The sequence below is a fragment of the Entelurus aequoreus genome, linkage group LG02 (genome assembly GCF_033978785.1).
Source record: "Entelurus aequoreus isolate RoL-2023_Sb linkage group LG02, RoL_Eaeq_v1.1, whole genome shotgun sequence".
NCBI classification, from domain to species: Eukaryota; Metazoa; Chordata; class Actinopteri; order Syngnathiformes; family Syngnathidae; genus Entelurus; species Entelurus aequoreus.
In genome coordinates this window covers 63,463,069-63,482,041 of record NC_084732.1, presented here as the reverse complement: position 1 = coordinate 63,482,041, position 18,973 = coordinate 63,463,069, and the positions used below count along the sequence as shown (strand labels likewise).

The 18,973-nt window shown below is 41.9% G+C and overlaps 2 protein-coding genes across 3 annotated transcripts in view; one reads left to right on the top strand and one right to left on the bottom strand.

Annotated features, from left to right (window-relative positions):
- LOC133637641 (Golgi apparatus protein 1-like) overlaps nt 1-18,973 on the bottom strand; it is a 102,382-nt gene that overhangs the window by 68,133 nt on the left and 15,276 nt on the right. Inside the window, exons 2-7 of the mRNA XM_062030505.1 lie at nt 18,594-18,623; nt 17,092-17,178; nt 15,576-15,791; nt 15,284-15,487; nt 9,019-9,090; nt 8,740-8,926 (exon numbers count right to left, since the gene is read on the bottom strand). Of these exons, the coding sequence (XP_061886489.1) occupies nt 8,740-8,926; nt 9,019-9,090; nt 15,284-15,487; nt 15,576-15,791; nt 17,092-17,178; nt 18,594-18,623 (796 nt within the window). The remainder of the gene's footprint in view (nt 1-8,739; nt 8,927-9,018; nt 9,091-15,283; nt 15,488-15,575; nt 15,792-17,091; nt 17,179-18,593; nt 18,624-18,973) is intronic.
- Nucleotides 1,824-6,883, top strand: LOC133637538 (uncharacterized). 2 transcript variants are annotated; one of them, XM_062030495.1, is made up of 2 exons: nt 1,824-1,962; nt 2,374-6,883. In XM_062030495.1, exon 2 carries the CDS (start codon nt 2,565-2,567, stop codon nt 6,555-6,557), a length of 3,993 nt encoding a protein of 1,330 aa, XP_061886479.1. In that variant the 5' UTR covers nt 1,824-1,962; nt 2,374-2,564; the 3' UTR covers nt 6,558-6,883. The 2 variants fall into 2 exon arrangements, with proteins under 2 accessions (XP_061886479.1, XP_061886480.1); XM_062030496.1 differs by having other exon boundaries at nt 1,833-1,962; nt 2,396-6,883.

Below are 18,973 nucleotides of genomic sequence, written 5' to 3'. Positions count from 1 at the left end.
TGCAAGTGAAGGACTAGTGGGGAGTTGAAGCTATTCAGATAGGGAAGATGCTGTGAGAGCCGGGGGTGACCTGATATTCAGCTGGGAATGACTACAACAGTAAATAAACACAAGACATATATATACTCTATTAGCCACAACACAACAAGGCTTATATTTAATATGCCACAAATTAATCCTGCATAAAAACACCTGCGTGTTTGTTCTGGCTCTGCCATTGGTATTGTGTGCACTGGCTCTTTAAGAGAATCAGGAAGTGAGTGTCCTGGCCATGCTGCGCAGAGATGATGATGTAATGTGATTCAGACCACGGAGACGGCATGTTGTTCTGTTCTGCAGCTGTGTTAGAGTTCATAAAAGCATTCCCTGTGAGTATTGCAATAAAAAATGATGTTTAGATGGAATATATGTTAGAAAGTAGTACATTTAAGTAGTTCATTTAATGTTTAAGGAACTATTTACAAGTCTTATTTTGAATGCATTATTTTGGCTCATATCAACGTAATGAGACAGTATATGATTTATGCTAAGCTTTAATTAACAATTGCTGCATTATTTGTGTATACTGATGCACCTATACTGTATCTGTTTGTTATAGTTTCACACCTGCCATATAAAAACGGGTCCAACTCATCCTGACGTCTGCGACTTCTTGTGTGGGGGTGTTTAACTAACTGGAAAGTGAAAAGGTTTCATGAAGCCAGTACAGTGAAAAGGGACACCTTTCGATGAACTGCTGAACCCCAGGCTGCACTGTCATACGCTGTTTTCAGACCAGCACGACAGACGTTGTTAAGTCAGCGTAAAGGCATAGTGAGTCCATCAACACGAACAATGGAGAACGCTGAATCTACGGTTTCCCGGGCAAGCAGATCGTCCGGAAGCAGATCGTCTGTCGCAAGTCTAACGTTAGCAGCTGCCACAGCACGTGCAAAAGCAGAAGCTGCCCAGGCCAGAGCTGCATTTGCAAAGAAAGAAATAGAAATTAAACTGGAAAAAGCTAGATTGGAAGCAACACTCCATGCACTCGAGAAAGAAGGTGAAGCACAAGCTGCCGCCGCTGAAGCAGCAGTGATGGAGGACGCTGCTGCAAGATTGGAAACGACAGTGGAACATTATATTCATCTGCCCTCACTCCAAAGCGCCCATGAGCGGACAGCTGAATACATAAGAAAACACAGTGAGCCCAGCATTGAGCCCAGTGATAAAGAGCCACGTGAAATACACACAAAGGACATTAAACTAGATGAAGGGATGAACAAAGTAAAAATTAAGGAATCAGATAGGCAACAGGAATCTGTACCCACAGTCTCAAAAGACTATCAGCCCCAAAGACCCCCAGAAAACAGTGCCCATAATATTCCTATGTATACAACGCCCTCTACTGTCCGCAACCGGTATTACTCACCCGCTCAATATCATTCTAATGACACTAATGAACTTGCTAAATATCTAGTAAGGAGTCAGTTGTTAACGTCTGAGCTCACAAAGTTTGATGACAAACCAGAAAATTATTTAGCTTGGAAATCATCATTCACTAACGCTACCGAGAGTCTTGATCTTAAAGCTGGGGAAGAAATTGACCTCCTGATTAAATCACTGGGCCCAGAGTCAGTTAAACATGCACGTCGTATCAGAGCAGTGAATATAAATAAATCACCAGCTGCATTACAACTCATCTGGGACAGGCTAGAAGAGACCTATGGTTCGCCAGAGGCCATAGAGGGCGCTCTTTTTGCAAAACTTGACCAGTTCCCCAAAATAGGGCCAAAAGATCACCTAAAACTAAGAGAGCTAAGCGATTTACTGTTGGAAATCAATTCAGCAATGCAAGAAGGATATTTACATGGACTGTCCTATCTTGATACGGCAAGAGGCATCGCTCCAATCGTGGAAAAATTGCCGTATGGACTACAGGACAGATGGATGATGGAAGGCTCGCGCTACAAACAGGAATATAAAGTAATTTTTCCTCCTTTTACCTTCTTTCTGCAGTTTATTCAGACACAAGCAAAGGCACGCAACGACCCAAGCTTCCATATCCAGCCATCATTCATCAGCGGAAAAAAAAGGACAGATTTGGAGAAAATTACAGTAACAACCGCAGAACAGTTTCAGTGCATAAAACAAGCGTAACAGCCACACCCACTAATGAACCAGACAAATGGTGCCCTGTACATAACAGACCTCATGCACTACAGCATTGTAGAAGTTTTAAGGAAAAACCTCTACAAGAAAGGAAGAGACTGTTAAAGCAACATAATATATGTTACAAGTGCTGTGCATCTACCAGACATGTGGCTCGTAACTGTGAAGCAGCAGTTAAATGTTCTGAATGTGACTCTGATAGGCACCCTTCTGCCTTGCATCCAGACTCACCTTCCCTTCCTCTCAGGTCTTCCTTACCTCCAGCATATCACGGCGGGGAGCAAGAAGATGGGCAGGAGGAAACAGTCGTTGCAAGTTGCACTGAGGTATGTGGGGAGGGCTTTTTAGGAAAGTCATGTTCTAAAATATGCCTGGTCAGTGTTTACCCAGCTAATGACCGCAGCAAGAGCAAAAGAATGTACGCCATGTTGGACGACCAGAGTAACTTGTCTTTGGCACGCTCTGAGTTTTTCGATATGTTCAAAGTTAACAGCCTTGCAGCGCCATACACTCTGCAGACCTGTTCTGGTGTAGGTCTCACAGCTGGCCGCAGAGCCTCTGGTTACGTCATAGAGTCCATAGATGGCGCCACTGCAATACAGCTACCAATGTTGATCGAGTGTAACATGATACCAAACAAAAGAGAGGAAATTCCCACTCCAGCCGCTGCACAAGGTCATCCTCATCTCGAACGTATTGCACACAAAATACCACCTCTAGATGACAGTGCTGAGATTTTTCTATTACTCGGAAGAGACATTCTAAGAGTCCATAAAGTGCGCAGTCAAATCAATGGAACACACAATGCACCATATGCACAGAGGCTGGATCTAGGCTGGGTGATAGTGGGAGAAGTTTGCTTGGGCAGCACTCATAAGCCTTCAGAGGTCACCAGTTTAAAGACTCACGTTCTAGCAAATGGGAGGCCCACTCATTTTCCTCCTTGTGAAAATCACTTCACTATCAAATCAGAGACTAATCTTCCAGATCGACAGCTAGCTCTCAGTAGCACAAAAATGAAAGAAAATGCAAGCAACGTAAGCTTTGGAAGAGATGTTTTCTGTCAGACTAAAAATGACAACAAGCTTGCACCTTCGATGGAGGATCTGTTATTCCTCAAAATTATGGACAATGAGTTCACACAAAATGAGTCAAAGAGCTGGGTGGCCCCACTACCTTTTCGTGAGCCAAGGAAGATACTACCAAACAACCGCCAGTATGCAGTTAGTCGCCTCAAGTCACTGCAACGCACACTCATAAAAAACCCAGAAATGCAGTCCCACCTCACAGACTTTATGCAAAAGATGAAGGACAATGGACATGCTGAGCTTGCACCCCCAGTACAGAAAAACAAAGAGTATTGGTATTTGCCCTTTTTCGGAGTCTACCATCCACAGAAAAAATCGCAGATAAGAGTGGTATTTGACTCCAGCGCACAGTTTGAAGGTATGTCACTTAATGATGCGTTACTCTCAGGGCCTAACCTAAACAACAGTCTATTGGGTGTACTGGTGAGGTTTAGGAAGCATAAAGTTGCAATAACCGCAGACATTCAGCAGATGTTTTACTGCTTTCTAGTAAGAGAGGACTGTAGAGATGTTTTAAGATTTGTGTGGCACAAAGACAACAACCCCAAAAATGACATAGTGGACTACAGAATGTGCGTCCATGTTTTTGGCAATAGCCCCTCCCCTGCAGTAGCAACCTATGGGCTAAGAAGAGCTGCACAACAAGGAGAGGAAAAATACGGGGCAGATGTGCGTCAGTTTGTTGAAAGAGACTTTTATGTGGATGATGCCTTAAAGTCTGTTCCCACTGAGCAAGGCGCCATCAATCTTGTCAAAAGAACACAAGAAATGCTAGCAGCCTCAAATCTCCGGCTCCTCAAAATAGCCTCCAACAAAGTTGAGGTGATGGATGCTTTTCCAGTGGAGGACCGTGCCAAAGATCTCCAGGATTTGGACCTGTTCAAGGACGACCTTCCTGATCAGCGAAGCCTTGGCATAAAATGGAACATAATGTCAGACTATTTCACCTTTCACATCCCCCATACAGATAAACCCTACACACGCAGAGGGGTCCTTTCAACAGTAAACAGTGTATTTGACCCGCTAGGGTTTCTGTCTCCAGTCATCATCCAAGGACGACTCCTTTTGAGAGAACTTTCGCTGCACACTACAGAGTGGGATTCAGCCCTGCCCGAGGACATGAGAGGGAAATGGGTAGAATGGCAGCAGTCCCTACAATGCCTCAGTAACCTCCAAATGCCGCGCACATACTCTAACATCCCACTTTCTCAAGCCAAATGTGTAGAACTATGCATCTTTTCGGACGCATCTATGAAAGCAATATGTGCAGTTGCTTATATTAAAGTTACCGCTGCTGATGGCACAACAGAAGTTGGCTTTGTTCTGGGTAAGGCACGACTCACCCCCCAGCCGGAGCTTACAGTCCCCAGGCTTGAACTCTGTGCCGCAGTTATGGCTGTGGAAATGGCAGAAGTGATAAGCGATGAGATTGACCATCAAATAGACAAAATTGGCTTCTACACAGATAGCAAGGTGGTCCTGGGCTATATCAACAACCAGTCAAGGCGCTTCTACGTCTATGTAAACAACCGTGTTCGACGCATCAGAGAGTCAACAACACCTGAGCAATGGCACTTCGTCGCAACGGATCAAAATCCTGCTGACCACGGCTCACGCGCTGTCCCAGCTTCAGAGTTGCAGAAAACGTCATGGTTCACAGGGCCGGCCTTCCTACAGTGCTCTTCAGACATCCAGCCAGAGCAACATCTGTATGAGCTACTGGAGCCAGACAGTGATGCAGAGGTGCGCCCAGAGGTAAGAACCCTCTGCACAAACACTACAAAAACCGTGTTAGACACAAAACGCTGGGAACGCTTTTCCTCATGGAAATCACTGAAAAGAACTGTAGCAAACCTGATTCACGTAGCACAATGCTTCTCCTCTTCCAAAACAAACAAAGACTGTAATGGTTGGCATATCTGTAAAACAGCCATTACATGTGAACTGTTAGAGCAAGCTGAGAACATTATGATGAAAAATGTTCAGCAAGAAACGTATGCAGATGAGATCAAATGCATTTCAGCAAAACAAAATCTTTCCAAATACAGCCCGCTCATAAAGCTTAACCCCATCATTGGAAATGACAGCCTATTGAGAGTCGGTGGTCGCATTATTCGCTCAGGCTTAGAAGCAAAAGAAATGAATCCAATTATATTACCAGGCACCAACTACATAACCACCCTCCTTGTGCGACATCACCATGAAAAGGTTAACCACCAAGGGAGACACTTTACCGAAGGGGCGGTCAGAGAAAGTGGCCTGTGGATTGTAGGTGCAAAAAGGTGCATTGGCAAAGTTATAAACAAGTGTGTTACATGCAAGAAACTGAGAGGAAAGTTTGAGGAGCAAATAATGAGTGACCTGCCAGTAGACCGACTTCGGCTAGAGCCCCCCTTTTCTTATGTGGGCTTGGACATTTTTGGCCCATGGGAAGTATTCACAAGGCGTACAAGAGGAGGACAGGCTAACAGCAAACGGTGGGCAGTACTCTTTACCTGCTTGTGCACAAGGGCTGTTCACATTGAAGTTGTGGAGGAGATGAGCTCATCAAGTTTTATCAATGCACTGAGGCGCTTTTTTGCGCTGAGAGGTCCTGCTAAACAGCTGCGCTCCGACTGTGGCACTAATTTTATTGGTGCTCACAAAGAGATCACAACGTCAGTGCCAGACGAGAACAAAGTGCAACAATATTTACAGGAACACAAGTGTACATGGGTATTCAACCCACCCCATTCATCCCATATGGGTGGAGTATGGGAACGTATGATCGGCCTGGCGAGGCGCATTCTGGACAACATGTTGCTGCAAGCTGGTCGTGCCCAACTTACCCATGAAATACTGACTACATTTCTTGCAGAAGTCACGGCCATAATGAATGCCCGCCCGCTAATACCAGTCTCATCAGACCCAGAACATCCTTTCATTCTAAGCCCTGCTATGCTGCTCACACAAAAAACGCATGCTGTTCCTCCAATCTGTGACAACATCGACCAGAAGGAGATGCTGAAGAGCCACTGGAAGCGTGTTCAGTTCCTCGCAGACAACTTCTGGAGCAGGTGGCAAAAGGAGTATCTCAGCAGCCTCCAATCTCGTCAGAAATGGCACCACAAAAGGACTGACATTAAAGAAGGGGATGTAGTACTCCTTAAGGACGAACAAACAAGAAGAAATGAGTGGCCAATGGGCGTCATTGCAAAGACAGTTCCCAGTGTCGATGGAACCGTGAGAAAGGTTGAGGTTAGAGTCGCTAACCAAGGGACTGTCAAGACTTATTTTAGACCCATATCAGAATTGGTTTTTCTGTTATCCGGTGATGTTTAAGTTTGTTTATTTGTGGTATCCATAGGATGCCAGACGGGGAGTGTTCTGGCTCTGCCATTGGTATTGTGTGCACTGGCTCTTTAAGAGAATCAGGAAGTGAGTGTCCTGGCCATGCTGCGCAGAGATGATGATGTAATGTGATTCAGACCACGGAGACGGCATGTTGTTCTGTTCTGCAGCTGTGTTAGAGTTCATAAAAGCATTCCCTGTGAGTATTGCAATAAAAAATGATGTTTAGATGGAATATATGTTAGAAAGTAGTACATTTAAGTAGTTCATTTAATGTTTAAGGAACTATTTACAAGTCTTATTTTGAATGCATTATTTTGGCTCATATCAACGTAATGAGACAGTATATGATTTATGCTAAGCTTTAATTAACAATTGCTGCATTATTTGTGTATACTGATGCACCTATACTGTATCTGTTTGTTATAGTTTCACACCTGCCATATAAAAACGGGTCCAACTCATCCTGACGTCTGCGACTTCTTGTGTGGGGGTGTTTAACTAACTGGAAAGTGAAAAGGTTTCATGAAGCCAGTACAGTGTTTGTTATGCTAGCTCCTAGCTCCTCTGCTAGCTCCTAGCTCCATAGAACACGCCAATACAATTCAAACACCTGATCAACACACACAATCACTCAGCCCAAAAGACCGTTTACCTAACCCAAGGTTCATAAAGCTTATATATTTTTAAAAAGTTACGTACGTGACGCGCACATACGGTCAAGTTATCGAATGTTTAGCAGCCAAGGCTGCATACTCACGGTAACTGATATTCAGCTGGGAATGACTACAACAGTAAATAAACACAAGACATATATATACTCTATTAGCCACAACACAACCAGGCTTATATTTAATATGCCACAAATTAATCCTGCATAATAACACCTGCGTGTTTGTTATGCCAGCTCCTAGCTCCTCTGCTAGCTCCTAGCTCCATAGAACACGCCAATACAATTCAAACACCTGATCAACACACACAATCACTCAGCCCAAAAGACCGTTCACCTAACCCAAGGTTCATAAAGCTTATATATTTTTAAAAAGTTACGTACGTGACGCGCACGTACGGTACGGTACGTGTTATGCTAGCTCTTAGCTCCTCTGCTAGCTCCTAGCTCCATAGAACACGCCAATACAATTCAAACACATGATCAACACACACAATCACTCAGCCCAAAAGACCGTTCACCTAACCCAAGGTTCATAAAGCTTATATATTTTAAAAAAGTTACGTACATACGCAAAAAAAGCCAAAGCTGCATACTCACAGTAGCACGTCTGCGTCTTTGTCATCCAAATCAAAGTAATCCTGGTAAGAGTCTGTGTTGTCCCAGTTCTCTACAGGCGTCTGTGTATCCAAGTCAAAAGTCCTCCTGGTTAGAGTCTCTGTTATCCGAGTTTTTCCATCTTGACTGCATCTTTCGGGAATGTAAACAAAGAAGCGCCGGCTGTGTACTGTTGTGGCTGACTACGTTCGAAAAATACGTCCATTTCGCACCGACAACTTTCTTCTTTGCTTGCTCGGCTTCCTTCTCCATAATGCAATGAACATGATTGAAACAGATTCACGAACACAGATGTCCAGAATACTGTGGAATTATGAAATGAAAACAGAGCTTTTTCGTATTGGCTTCAATGTGGAAGGCATACCCGTGTTCGCCGGTCTACGTCACGTGCATACGTCATCCTCAGAGGCGTTTCGAACCGGAAGTTTAGCGGCAAATTTAAAATGTCACTTTATAAGTTAACCCGGCCGTATTGGCATGTGTTATAATGTTAAGATTTCATCATTGATATATAAACTATCAGACTGCGTGGTCGGTAGTAGTGGGTTTCAGTAGGCCTTTAATAGTTCCTCAGTGTTTGCTCTTACAATAACAATGTCGCTACAGCTTGGTTATTATCCAAGTTACGGAAGATAAAGGAAGCATTGTTGACGGTTTTTTAATGCATTTTTAAAGTGATTTAGGGGTAGAATTGATTTCTCCCACTAGCTGCATTGCTAGTCACCAAGAACGAGCCAATTTTTATGTTAGAAAGCGAAAAAAATCAAATCAAATGTTTGTCTTGTTGTCTCTTATAATGATTGTGAACGATAGGCAAAATTCCATAAAAAGTGCAGGTACCCTTTAAGCTCAGTCATTGAGGTAATCTGAGTTGTTAAAGCCCACCTCTGTGCACGGCGGCCTCCAAACACAGTAGCAGGTATGAGAGTCGGGCCTCGCGAGCTCGTGGCAGGTTGCTGTCCAGGCTGCAGCGATGCTTCTTGAGGTCCAGCTTACAGGCTTTAGCAAGAGAGTAACTGACCCTATAGTCTTGAGAGATCAGCTTCTGGCGGGTAGTTAGTGCGTCTCTGCACTTTAGAGGGAAAAAGAAAAATATTTTCTGTGAATGTCAAAGCACAACCATGGGCCAAAATGAACGAGCAATGGGAGTTGAGATGGGCGCACCTTTTCTGACATGGCCTCTTCAAACTTGTGGTTGAACAGACACTTATAGACTTTCCCTTCTCCTGCTTGGATCTAGAGGACAGACAATGGAAGTGGGATGATCATTTTGGACAGTATAAAACATCATATGTTGCCTTTCTGGGCTATTGCCTTGACAGACTAAACAACAGTACTTCCAAACCACTATGCTGAGGCAGATTAGTGGGCCATAAGAGATCATCAGAAGTGCTGCAGGAAATTAAAAAATGTTACTTAATTGGTCTAAATATTATTAATCATTGCCAGCAAATGATGTTCATCTACTTATAACAGTGACATAAAATGAAAGGCAGAACAATTAAATGTTTTTTCCACCAAATGGCACAAGGTGCATAAGTAACCTGTGTTTCAATGTACTGTGTATACTTTTTGTGACATTTTTGCTGGTGGTGTGCAGTGACATTTTCTCATGTAAAATATGTGTTTTCGCTCAATGAAAATTGGGAAACACTGCTCCTGGAGTGATTCCATCATTTTATAATGCATTCAGTATGTTTCACACAAAATAAATATACAGTATCTGTACAATGGTACACAATTGTTTTAAACATTGTATTTACAGTATATGAAAAGTGTGATGTTGATTACTGATAATGTTGGTTATATGTCACAGATGACGCTGCAAAGCCTTTGTAGCTCAATTGTGGAACAATATCTCATTATTTATGCATTTTTGGTTTATTTGGTTGCTCATTGATTTATCTATTATACTGCAGTAGTCTTGCTTTTATTGTGATTGCAGACACATGTTAGTGTGTTATTATTTATTATTATCTTAATACTAATGACATTATGTATTTATTTGACCGTTTTAGGGATTTTATAATACGATATTGTTGAATGTGCTCAAAACGTAACTATACACAAAATAAATTGTTAAATAAAGAAAATAAACAGACACCCAATATACAATACACAATATATTTTCATTGTCAGAAGAAACATCAAATATTGTTCTGGCGTCCTAAGAGCCATGTAAATTTTATTCAAGTGTTTTAAAACCTCTTTGGTTTTAATTTTTAAAAGGTTGTACTGTCTTTTAGGGCCTGCTCTACTAAATGATTGCATGTAGTGTACTAAAACATGTGCAAACTTAAAAGCACACGCAAATATTATCCACTAAACTTGTGCAAAGAAAATTGTATGTCTTTTGTGAGCAGGATAAGGAGCGCAATCCATTCAGCATCTCTGTCTTCATGAATAGGCAGAATACTGTATATGCTGATCATCAGAACGCCCAAAATACTGGGAGGAGAAGATGCAAATTATTCTGCACACAGTTTGATTTATCAAAAATAAAATTCAACTGGGAAGGCTATTTTGCATCTTTATTTAGCATGTCTGAAAAATACATGCAAACTGACACAGTCACACACACGGTTGTGAGAAAGGACGCAATTGTGCAGCAGCTCCATCCTACGTGTGTTTATCAACATATATGGACTGTCAAAAATAAAAATATCATACGTATTGTCTATTCAGCAATATCATTGTATAATTTTACAGCTGCTGGCTGATTGACTTAGGGGACTGATTAAAACAAATTCAACTGATGTGTTTCTGTGTCTGCAGGCGTTTTTTTTAATTACATAAGTTTTATAGAATCTATATTATTAACATATCTCGCTTGTGAAAAAAACTTCATGAATAATGCATTTTCTTGCATAGTCTTCTTCACATTTGCAGTCGATGCCACAGACTCTCGCATGACCGCAGGGGTTTCAATTTAGAAACACCGAAGGAGTGCTTCTAAATTGCCCATAAACAGTGGTACATGTCTGCTGCATATTTAAAACATAGGAGTCGGACAGGTAGGAGCATGATAACATGATGTGCATTAAATGATGGACTGTCTTCGTAGTGAAAGCCCCATATAGTACATACAAAAACCTATTTAAATAAGGTGGTCTGCACCGCTCTTCAATTGCACACGCAGTGTTAATAGATCACACGCAACACACCCGCTAACAGAACAGGCAGTGGTGTGCCGTCAGGGCCAGCAAGGCCTTCTCTGCTGACCTAACATAACCAGAAATCATGATCATAATTAAATATAAAAGTAATTTTTAATTAGCTTTCCCTAAATATCTAAAAGTATTCATATTCTCTTCTTGTCATATTATGCTCCTTCCAGCGCTGTTGTTTTTAGGTTATAGAGTTTTTATCCAATTAGAATTCAGATAGCTTATGTTGCCATGATGTACCAAATCTGCCAGAGGCCTTCAGAATCAATAATGCAGGTGTCTAAGCACTGTCAATCTGCAATGGACACAAATATTTGAAAGACAGTTTCGATAGCCAATCAGATCACAAGTTGTTGTCAGTAAGGCCTTCTAGTTGGCCTAAGGCAGATATATATAATGATGTTATGAGCTAGGTAACATAAGAACTGCATTACCCAGCATGCCACAGTAGTGAAGAGCATGCGCAGTAGCCCCGTTTAGGTTGTTGAATGTAGCCATGCCGGCAGCTGGAAGTTTTTGATGAGCACGCTGTGGAGTAAACTTTAAAGAACTCAGCCAACACGCCTCGTCTGCGTCTTTTATGATTAGACAAGACAACACATATATTTGTAAGGCCATTTTCAAGAAGGATATTTAAATGATGTCGGCCAACCCCGGAAGCTAGCTCAACTGTCCCGGCGATGAAATGGGGAAATGCCCGCCACACAACGAGCGTCGAATGGATTCTACAAATTGTGAGTTCAAATATTTTATTTCTTTATTTTTTCACGTTTAATATGTTTTTTGCAATTTTAATTTTGACAGTACCACATAACATATGTTTTAGTTGCTAATGCGGTTTTATTGATTTTTAAATGTGCCAGAAAATAACCCGTTTTGTAGACTGTAAATGTGGTTCAATGCGCAGTAAATGTGTTTCTGTATAGTATTTCTCCAACAATGGTCATGTGGTGACATAAATTATGGTATTTTGAGAAGTAATAATTAAAGTCGGACGTCACTGAAGACCTAGATGGGAAACACACGGCCCGTCACTGAGTATAGGCAATATTACAATGTTGCCAACTTGGCGACTTTGACACTAAATCTGGCGACTTTTTGTAAACAGCTTCTAGCGACAAATCTAGCGACTTTTTCTGGTGCTATTGGAGAATTTTTTGTGTATCATGGAGACTGAGGAGAAAGCACGCTGCAGTCACTGTCCTTAATAAGCAGTGACAGTGGAATTCCCAAGTTCTGAGCCGTCAATTTCGACTGGAATTTTAAATGTAAATGTTTCTTTACGGTGACACAGTGAATTTGTTTGCCTAATGTACACAGCGTCAGTCACTTGCTCACTTCGTATGTGTGTGTGTGTCTCTCTGTGACAAAAGTTTAACATCTAGCTATAGCTAGGTCATGCGCATTTGCAAAGATGCCACTTTTTTCCGCCGTGGTTTACAGAGCGAGATTTCTTCACTGTCATGTCGAGCTAATATAAATCACTGCAATGTTCCAATTCCATCGTTCATGTTAATTAGCCAGTAATTAGATTTGGTTTGTTAGTGAACATCACAACCCTCCATTCTTTTGATCAAACTAAACTTTTTATCTAACATTTAACAATGCAGAACACAATGTATAAAAAAAATATGAATCAACACAAAAAAGTTATAATTTGCTGTGCTAATCATACTTGGCAATTTTTTTTAAATCACTTATGTATCTCTCATTCAGCGTCCATTGCAACAAATTAAGGAAATGAGGCAAAGTCATCTAGCCGCTTCTAGCGACTTTTAGGACAGCCAATAGCTACTTTCCTTACTGAGGAATTGGCAAAACTGCAATCTGATTGTTTGCACACGCTGTTTGTTTGTGGTATTTGGATCTTAATGAGAAAATCAGATTTGCACATCCAGTTTATGTGTCGTTGCGCGGGTTCATTTCCTGTTGTAGACAGATCTTTTATGAATCTTCATGTTTTTCTGGAAGGCTCTGTCCTAAGAGAGCACACCTGTAGGTTCAATGTCCACAACTGAATAGTTTAGTTAATCAGACAGCAATTTGTTTATACAAGTTGACGTTTGTTATAGGGAAATACCTAATGTGTCTTGTATTCTTGTTAGCATTTAAGCTAGCTTGCAATTAGCATGCTAGGTTGATTTCCCAGAAAATGAGAAGTATCAAAGATCCATGAGTTTATCAAAGTACGGTTTTACGATCATTTCTGTTATGATCCGCTGCCCGTATCATATTTCTGTTTACGTTTTCGAGGCATTTGTGTTTTCTGTTAGTTTTGGACTCCTTGAGTGCCTGTTTGTGCACCTGAGTTTGTTGCCATGGCTGCTTATTGTTTTCACCTGCCGCGTGTGTTTCCGGACGCGCACCTGTTAGTCATCACTGACATTATTTAAGCCTGCCTTGCCAGTGAGTCGGTCTGGCTTCTTTGTATTTGCATCACGCGACTGCCACGTAAGTTTGTTCTTGTCTCTTAGCCCCTGCTAGTTGTCACAGTCTGTGCTAAGTGTTAGCCTTAGCTTCCGGTGCGATCGGCACTTTATTCTGTCGGTTTGTTTTCTGTTTTTGTACCTGTTTTGTGTTGTTTTATTATTAAATCAAGTTGTTACCTGCAAGTCCTGTCCGGATTTGTCCTTTGCATCTTGGGAGAACAATACCCGCATCATCATGCGCCCCGATCGTGACAGAAAGAAGCCAGCTTCTCTTTCTTTTGCATCGGACAGCAAGGAGTCTTCGCATCGCCGTCAGGACGCGTCGCTCCCGAAGACTCCTCCTCCGGACAGCAGCACGCCAAAAGCAGCCCAGTCTTCCCCTCTGAGGTTTGGTAATTCCATTCATGTTTGTGCCAAACAATTTTCCGACTGGGCTGTGAGCCAGAGGGAGACCCGCGCTGTTGACATTACGCCGCTGCCTAATGATGACGTCATCTCACCCACTAGAGAAGGCGTCAGAGACCAAGGCGACGACTACTCCTGCTCCTGCTCCCACGGAGGGGTACTGCAGTGGCGCACGCAATTTTTGATTTGGCCAGCAAATATGGAAGAAACATGTCCACAATTGCAACCATTGTAAACAAAAAGGATGTTTATATGGTTGCTGACTTTGCCAAAGGGGTCAAATATATTTGCAAAGATGGAGAAAAAGTGCAAAACCAGGTTGAAGAACTGTTGCTCGTGTGGATAGATGAAAAGCAGCTAGCAGGTGATAGCATTTGTGAGAAGGCTCGCCAATTATATGGCGACTTGATGTCCAGAGGTGACCATGCTGGAACCAGCACAGAAGAACAATTTAAAGTGAGCAATGAGTGATTTAAAAAGAGGACCAGGGCATTCACAGTGGTGTGGTGTGGTGCGGTATCGCCGGGTTGGTAGCTCCGACGAAGCTGCTGCGGAGGAGTTCATCAAGCACATCAAAGATTTTATCGGAGAAGGGGTATTTTTACTGCAGCAAGTCTTTAATTGTGATGAGACAGGACTTTTTTGGAAAAATATGCCAGAGCGGACTTATATTACAGTGAAGGAGAAGGCACCACCGATGAAGCCTCACACTGTTTGTTTGTGCTAACGCTAGTGGTGACTGTAAGGTAAAGCTACTGCTCGTTTATCATTCTGAAAAAATGCCACAAATATTTGCAGACACAAGGTAAATATGATTTTCCTTGTGATTTATTGTAGCAACATGGATGTTAAGGTTGTCAGCAGGTAAGACACCTTTCTTACACAAAAAGATTAGTCTGAACACAATAATTTTGAACATGGTTGTTATGGTTTTGGAGAGCACAAAACAGACTTGTACCTCGCAACTGGAGAGCAGTGAAGCGTACAAAAGTATTTAATAGTCAAAATGGATAATTGTTGGGAGGGTCTGATATAGAGTTGATATTTGTTAAAATCAGTGTAGTTTTTGGCTGACATAGACCGATAACTAATTGAGTTAGACATAATTTCAAGTGATTATGGATCTAAAATAACCAGGGTTTAAACATTTTAATTTGTCAGTGATAAACTGTCGATTGTTTTCTCAAGGTAAATCCATCGCAACTGATCTGTTCAGATTGTCTCAGAAGATGTTTCACCTCTCATCCGAGCAAGCTTTGTCAGTTTATGCTCAATTAGAACAGTCTAGTCTGTTTGTGACCGTGAACCGGTCTTCTAAAACAACCTGAAAAGTCTGGTTGCGCTCTATTTAATGCCCTGAGAATACAATAACCTAGGATTAATTAGAATATTCATTGGTACTGTCAATTGTTAAGAAACACTTCTTACATTCTGGCAGAATCTCTCGCGGTCATCTCGGCAGGAGAAGTAGAGATGTCGATCGAGGTGAAAGTCATCTGATGACAGCTCTGCCACCCGCAGAATGGCTCTTTGACACTCCTCTTTGATTGGATGAACTCCCTTTTGTTGCTCCGCCTCCCCAACAAGTGCCTTTTCCAGGCAAGCAATTACTTCCCCCTGCGAGTGGATGTCCTGAAGTTGCAACAACAGGAAACAAGACTCAATAATAGCATTCAAATCAACACCAAAGCTCGGCTTTAAGATCTTCTGTACAGGTCACCTTGTGTCCTATATTGATGCTGCCACAGCGTAGGTTATTGATGTCTTCTTTGCATTTGTCCATGAATCCACATATCAGTCTGTAGTCACTAAAAATAATACTGGTCATCTTGGTGATGTACTGGTTGCACTGGTACTCGCTGATGTTGCCACGGTGATCTACAAGACACGACACAAGATAGCCCCTCCCACGCTCCTCTTCATTGCACTCCTTCAGCTTTAGATATTAAACATGAGGAGAAAAGTGAAAGAAAGACTAAGTTTGGAAAGTACTGAACGTTTCCCTCAAGACAAACTGCATACTTTCGTAAATATTACATCATTCAGTGAAGAAAACAACAGCATATTAAATAACTGTTTTAAGCCAATTCACTTCACCCTGAACAGCAGTGAAGTACTGTAAAACATGGGCACAATTCTCAGTGTATTGAATTGATCCCATCCGGACTGTTTGGGTTGTCAAAGAAGACCTTTAACCTCTCATAGATAGGACAGGTCTAGTCTCACTCGGGTTGTCCTAGTCTGACTAGAGTTGTTAATGAACTGATGACTTTGACCTTAGTCTGACTAGAGCTCTGCTATCTAGTCGTTGAGCATGAACTTAAGTATTAACTGAAAGGATGAGATAGTCAGACGAGGGTTGCCCTATCGATAAGAGACACAATGTCTTCTTAGACAACCTGAGCAGTCCAGATGGGATCGATTCAATGCACTGACAATTGTCCCCATAGATTACTTAATCCCTGTTCAGGTTGAAGAGAATTGTCTTGACATTTCTAGATAGTCAGACTAGGGTTGTCCTCTCTAGTCCTATCAATTCATGCTTAGGTTCATGCTCAATGACAGGTGTAGTCTTTCTAGGATGGAGCATGAACTTAGTTCATGCTGAAGTCAGACTAGAGTCAAAGTAGAGCTGCCCTATCTCATTTATGAGATTGATGAGAGGCAACATGTTTTCTAAGACAAACTTAACGATGGATCTAATGTCCTGAAAATATAATGATCTGGATGAATAATAATATTCACAGGTGTATGAGTTAGTCAATTAGTCAAGGAAATTTGTTAAAACACAGTAGTTTGTCAGAGAGAAGAAACACAAAGAATTGGTGTCCATGTTAACTATACTGAGCAGCGGTATCAAAAACATTTTCCACAAAATGTTGTAAAGATACTTGGGGGTATTTAGACCTTTTTCCATTTATAAAAAGGGCCATAACCAATAAAACTTGCTCAGAAGTTATATCTGTATGTATTTTTACAAAAACCTTTGACTTATTAGCATAAACTTACATTACAGTATGCATTTTTGTTCTTTTGTTTACCCATTAATGTTGTTGAATTGACACATGCCACAAAAAAATGGCCTGCAAATGACCCCCCAGGCAGCATTTTTGACATCCATGAAGTGGCGCAATTGTTTTCTTGCAGAGCTCCAATAACACCTTTTCACACATTTTGGCGCCATAAATATTTTACAGAATATAACACTGTGTGGTGACTGTGTGGGGGACACTCACCTCAGTGATGGTGCTCTTGCAAACCTCTACAGCCACTGACTCAAACTTTGGGTCCGTGGTCAGATTAAGTTTATAGTTCCAAAGAAGCTGATGAAAAGAAGAAGGAGGGAATAATGGAGAATAAAGTAGAAAAGTAAAAATGAATCTCAGAAGCCATGACTGACAGAGGCCCTAGCAAACAGAAGAACATTAGAACAAAATAACTTTTTTTCCAAGATGGCGCAGCTGTAGTGGCTGCTGGTGGCAGGAGCTCTGTGCTCTTGTGTCATCCTTTTGTGTTTCCCTTTTATTTTCATGTGTTATGTCTGCCACACCAGAGTCCGTTTGGAGAGACTGGAGGAGATGCAGGTGAAGAGACAGGGCTGCGAAGCTGGCATTGAGCGCCGGGACGGACAAGCTTCACAGTGTCTTGGCTGAATGAGCAGGTATCGGACATCTCAGTCTCCTTAAAACGCATCCTCGCTCATCCATGCGGACTAGACACTGGCCGAGAGTTGGTGGGCGGCCGAGGGTGGAGTCGGCTCTCTTGGTTGCTTTGTTGGGTCTGCTCCTGTCTCTGGCCATGCTCCCCCCCACCCCAGCAGACGATGGTGTGGAACACCGCAGAGGCCACCACAGTGTATGTATTTCTTGTACTTCTTATTCATAGCTGTATGTAGAAGTGTCTGGTTGCATCAGCTCTGCTCTTTTAATGTCTTTAATGTCCTTTGTGTTCTTTGATGTTTGATATTTCCCTCTTGTGTGCAATGGCTATGAGTTGTTTTTTCCCTTGGCCTCAGTCTGGACCCCTCCCCCCCCTTCCCATTGTTTACCTGTTTCTCACCTTTTTCGTAAGGGACGCCGGAAGTTGGCAGACCCATCAGCGATCCTGTTCTGTCTCCCTGTAATGTTTGTCTGATCTTGAATGGGATTGTGCTGAAAATTGTAATTTCCCTTCAGGGATTAATAAAGTATTTCTGATTTCTGATTCTGATTAATCATGTTTTTTTGGTGGAACCCATTTCTCTTTAGGGTAGTCCTAAGCTTATGTCCTTATTTACATCTATTAGTGTGTGCAGGAGTGTGGCAATCATGTCGCGTTGAAGCCGGTGTTTTTTTCCCTTCCTTGCGGAATATTTGCAGGGCATTTGGTGCGGGCAGCACGTGGAATGTCTTCTTCTGAAGAAGAAAAGTTCACGAAAAAATTGACGCCATGTTTGTTTGCCCAGTAAGCTCCAGTGAAATCAGGGGAAGTTTAGGATCTTCTACGATGTAGGAGTCCTTGATTTGTTCACCCTAACACACCTCCAGCACACAATGAGTAATCAATCTGGCCTCATCAATGATTTGTATCAGAATCATTTAACGTTTTCGTAATTATCGATGTGAGGCCCAAAAAGGTGTACCTAGTGGATGGTAAGTGTGTATCAATTAAAAAATACATTGCAACAGTGACGCTTATGCATTTATTCAGTTAAATACTTTTGCAAGGTAAAGATAAATGAGTTAATGTATGTACTTACATGGTTACAAGCAGGAGCAATGTCAGTTTCCTGCAGACACATACAAAAAAGCAGAAGTCAAACACTTTTGTTAAAAAACAGTCATAAATTAAATCCTCCAATGGAATATAAAAATAGTGTTTGGCAATGCATATTGCATTTGACCAACCCCAAACAGATATTTCATTTATAACAAGGGGTCACCAATAGGTCAATCGTAAACTACCAGTCGATCACGGAGGGGTTGTCGGTCGATTGCCAGGCATTAAAAAGATAGACCTAAAAATGACCTATTATCAATCTTCACTATGACATCTCAATTTCGTCACTTGATTGACATACACGGCAACCGAGAATTTTGTGAGATGGCCGCTGGCTGGTGTGAGCATAGTGTGAAGAAT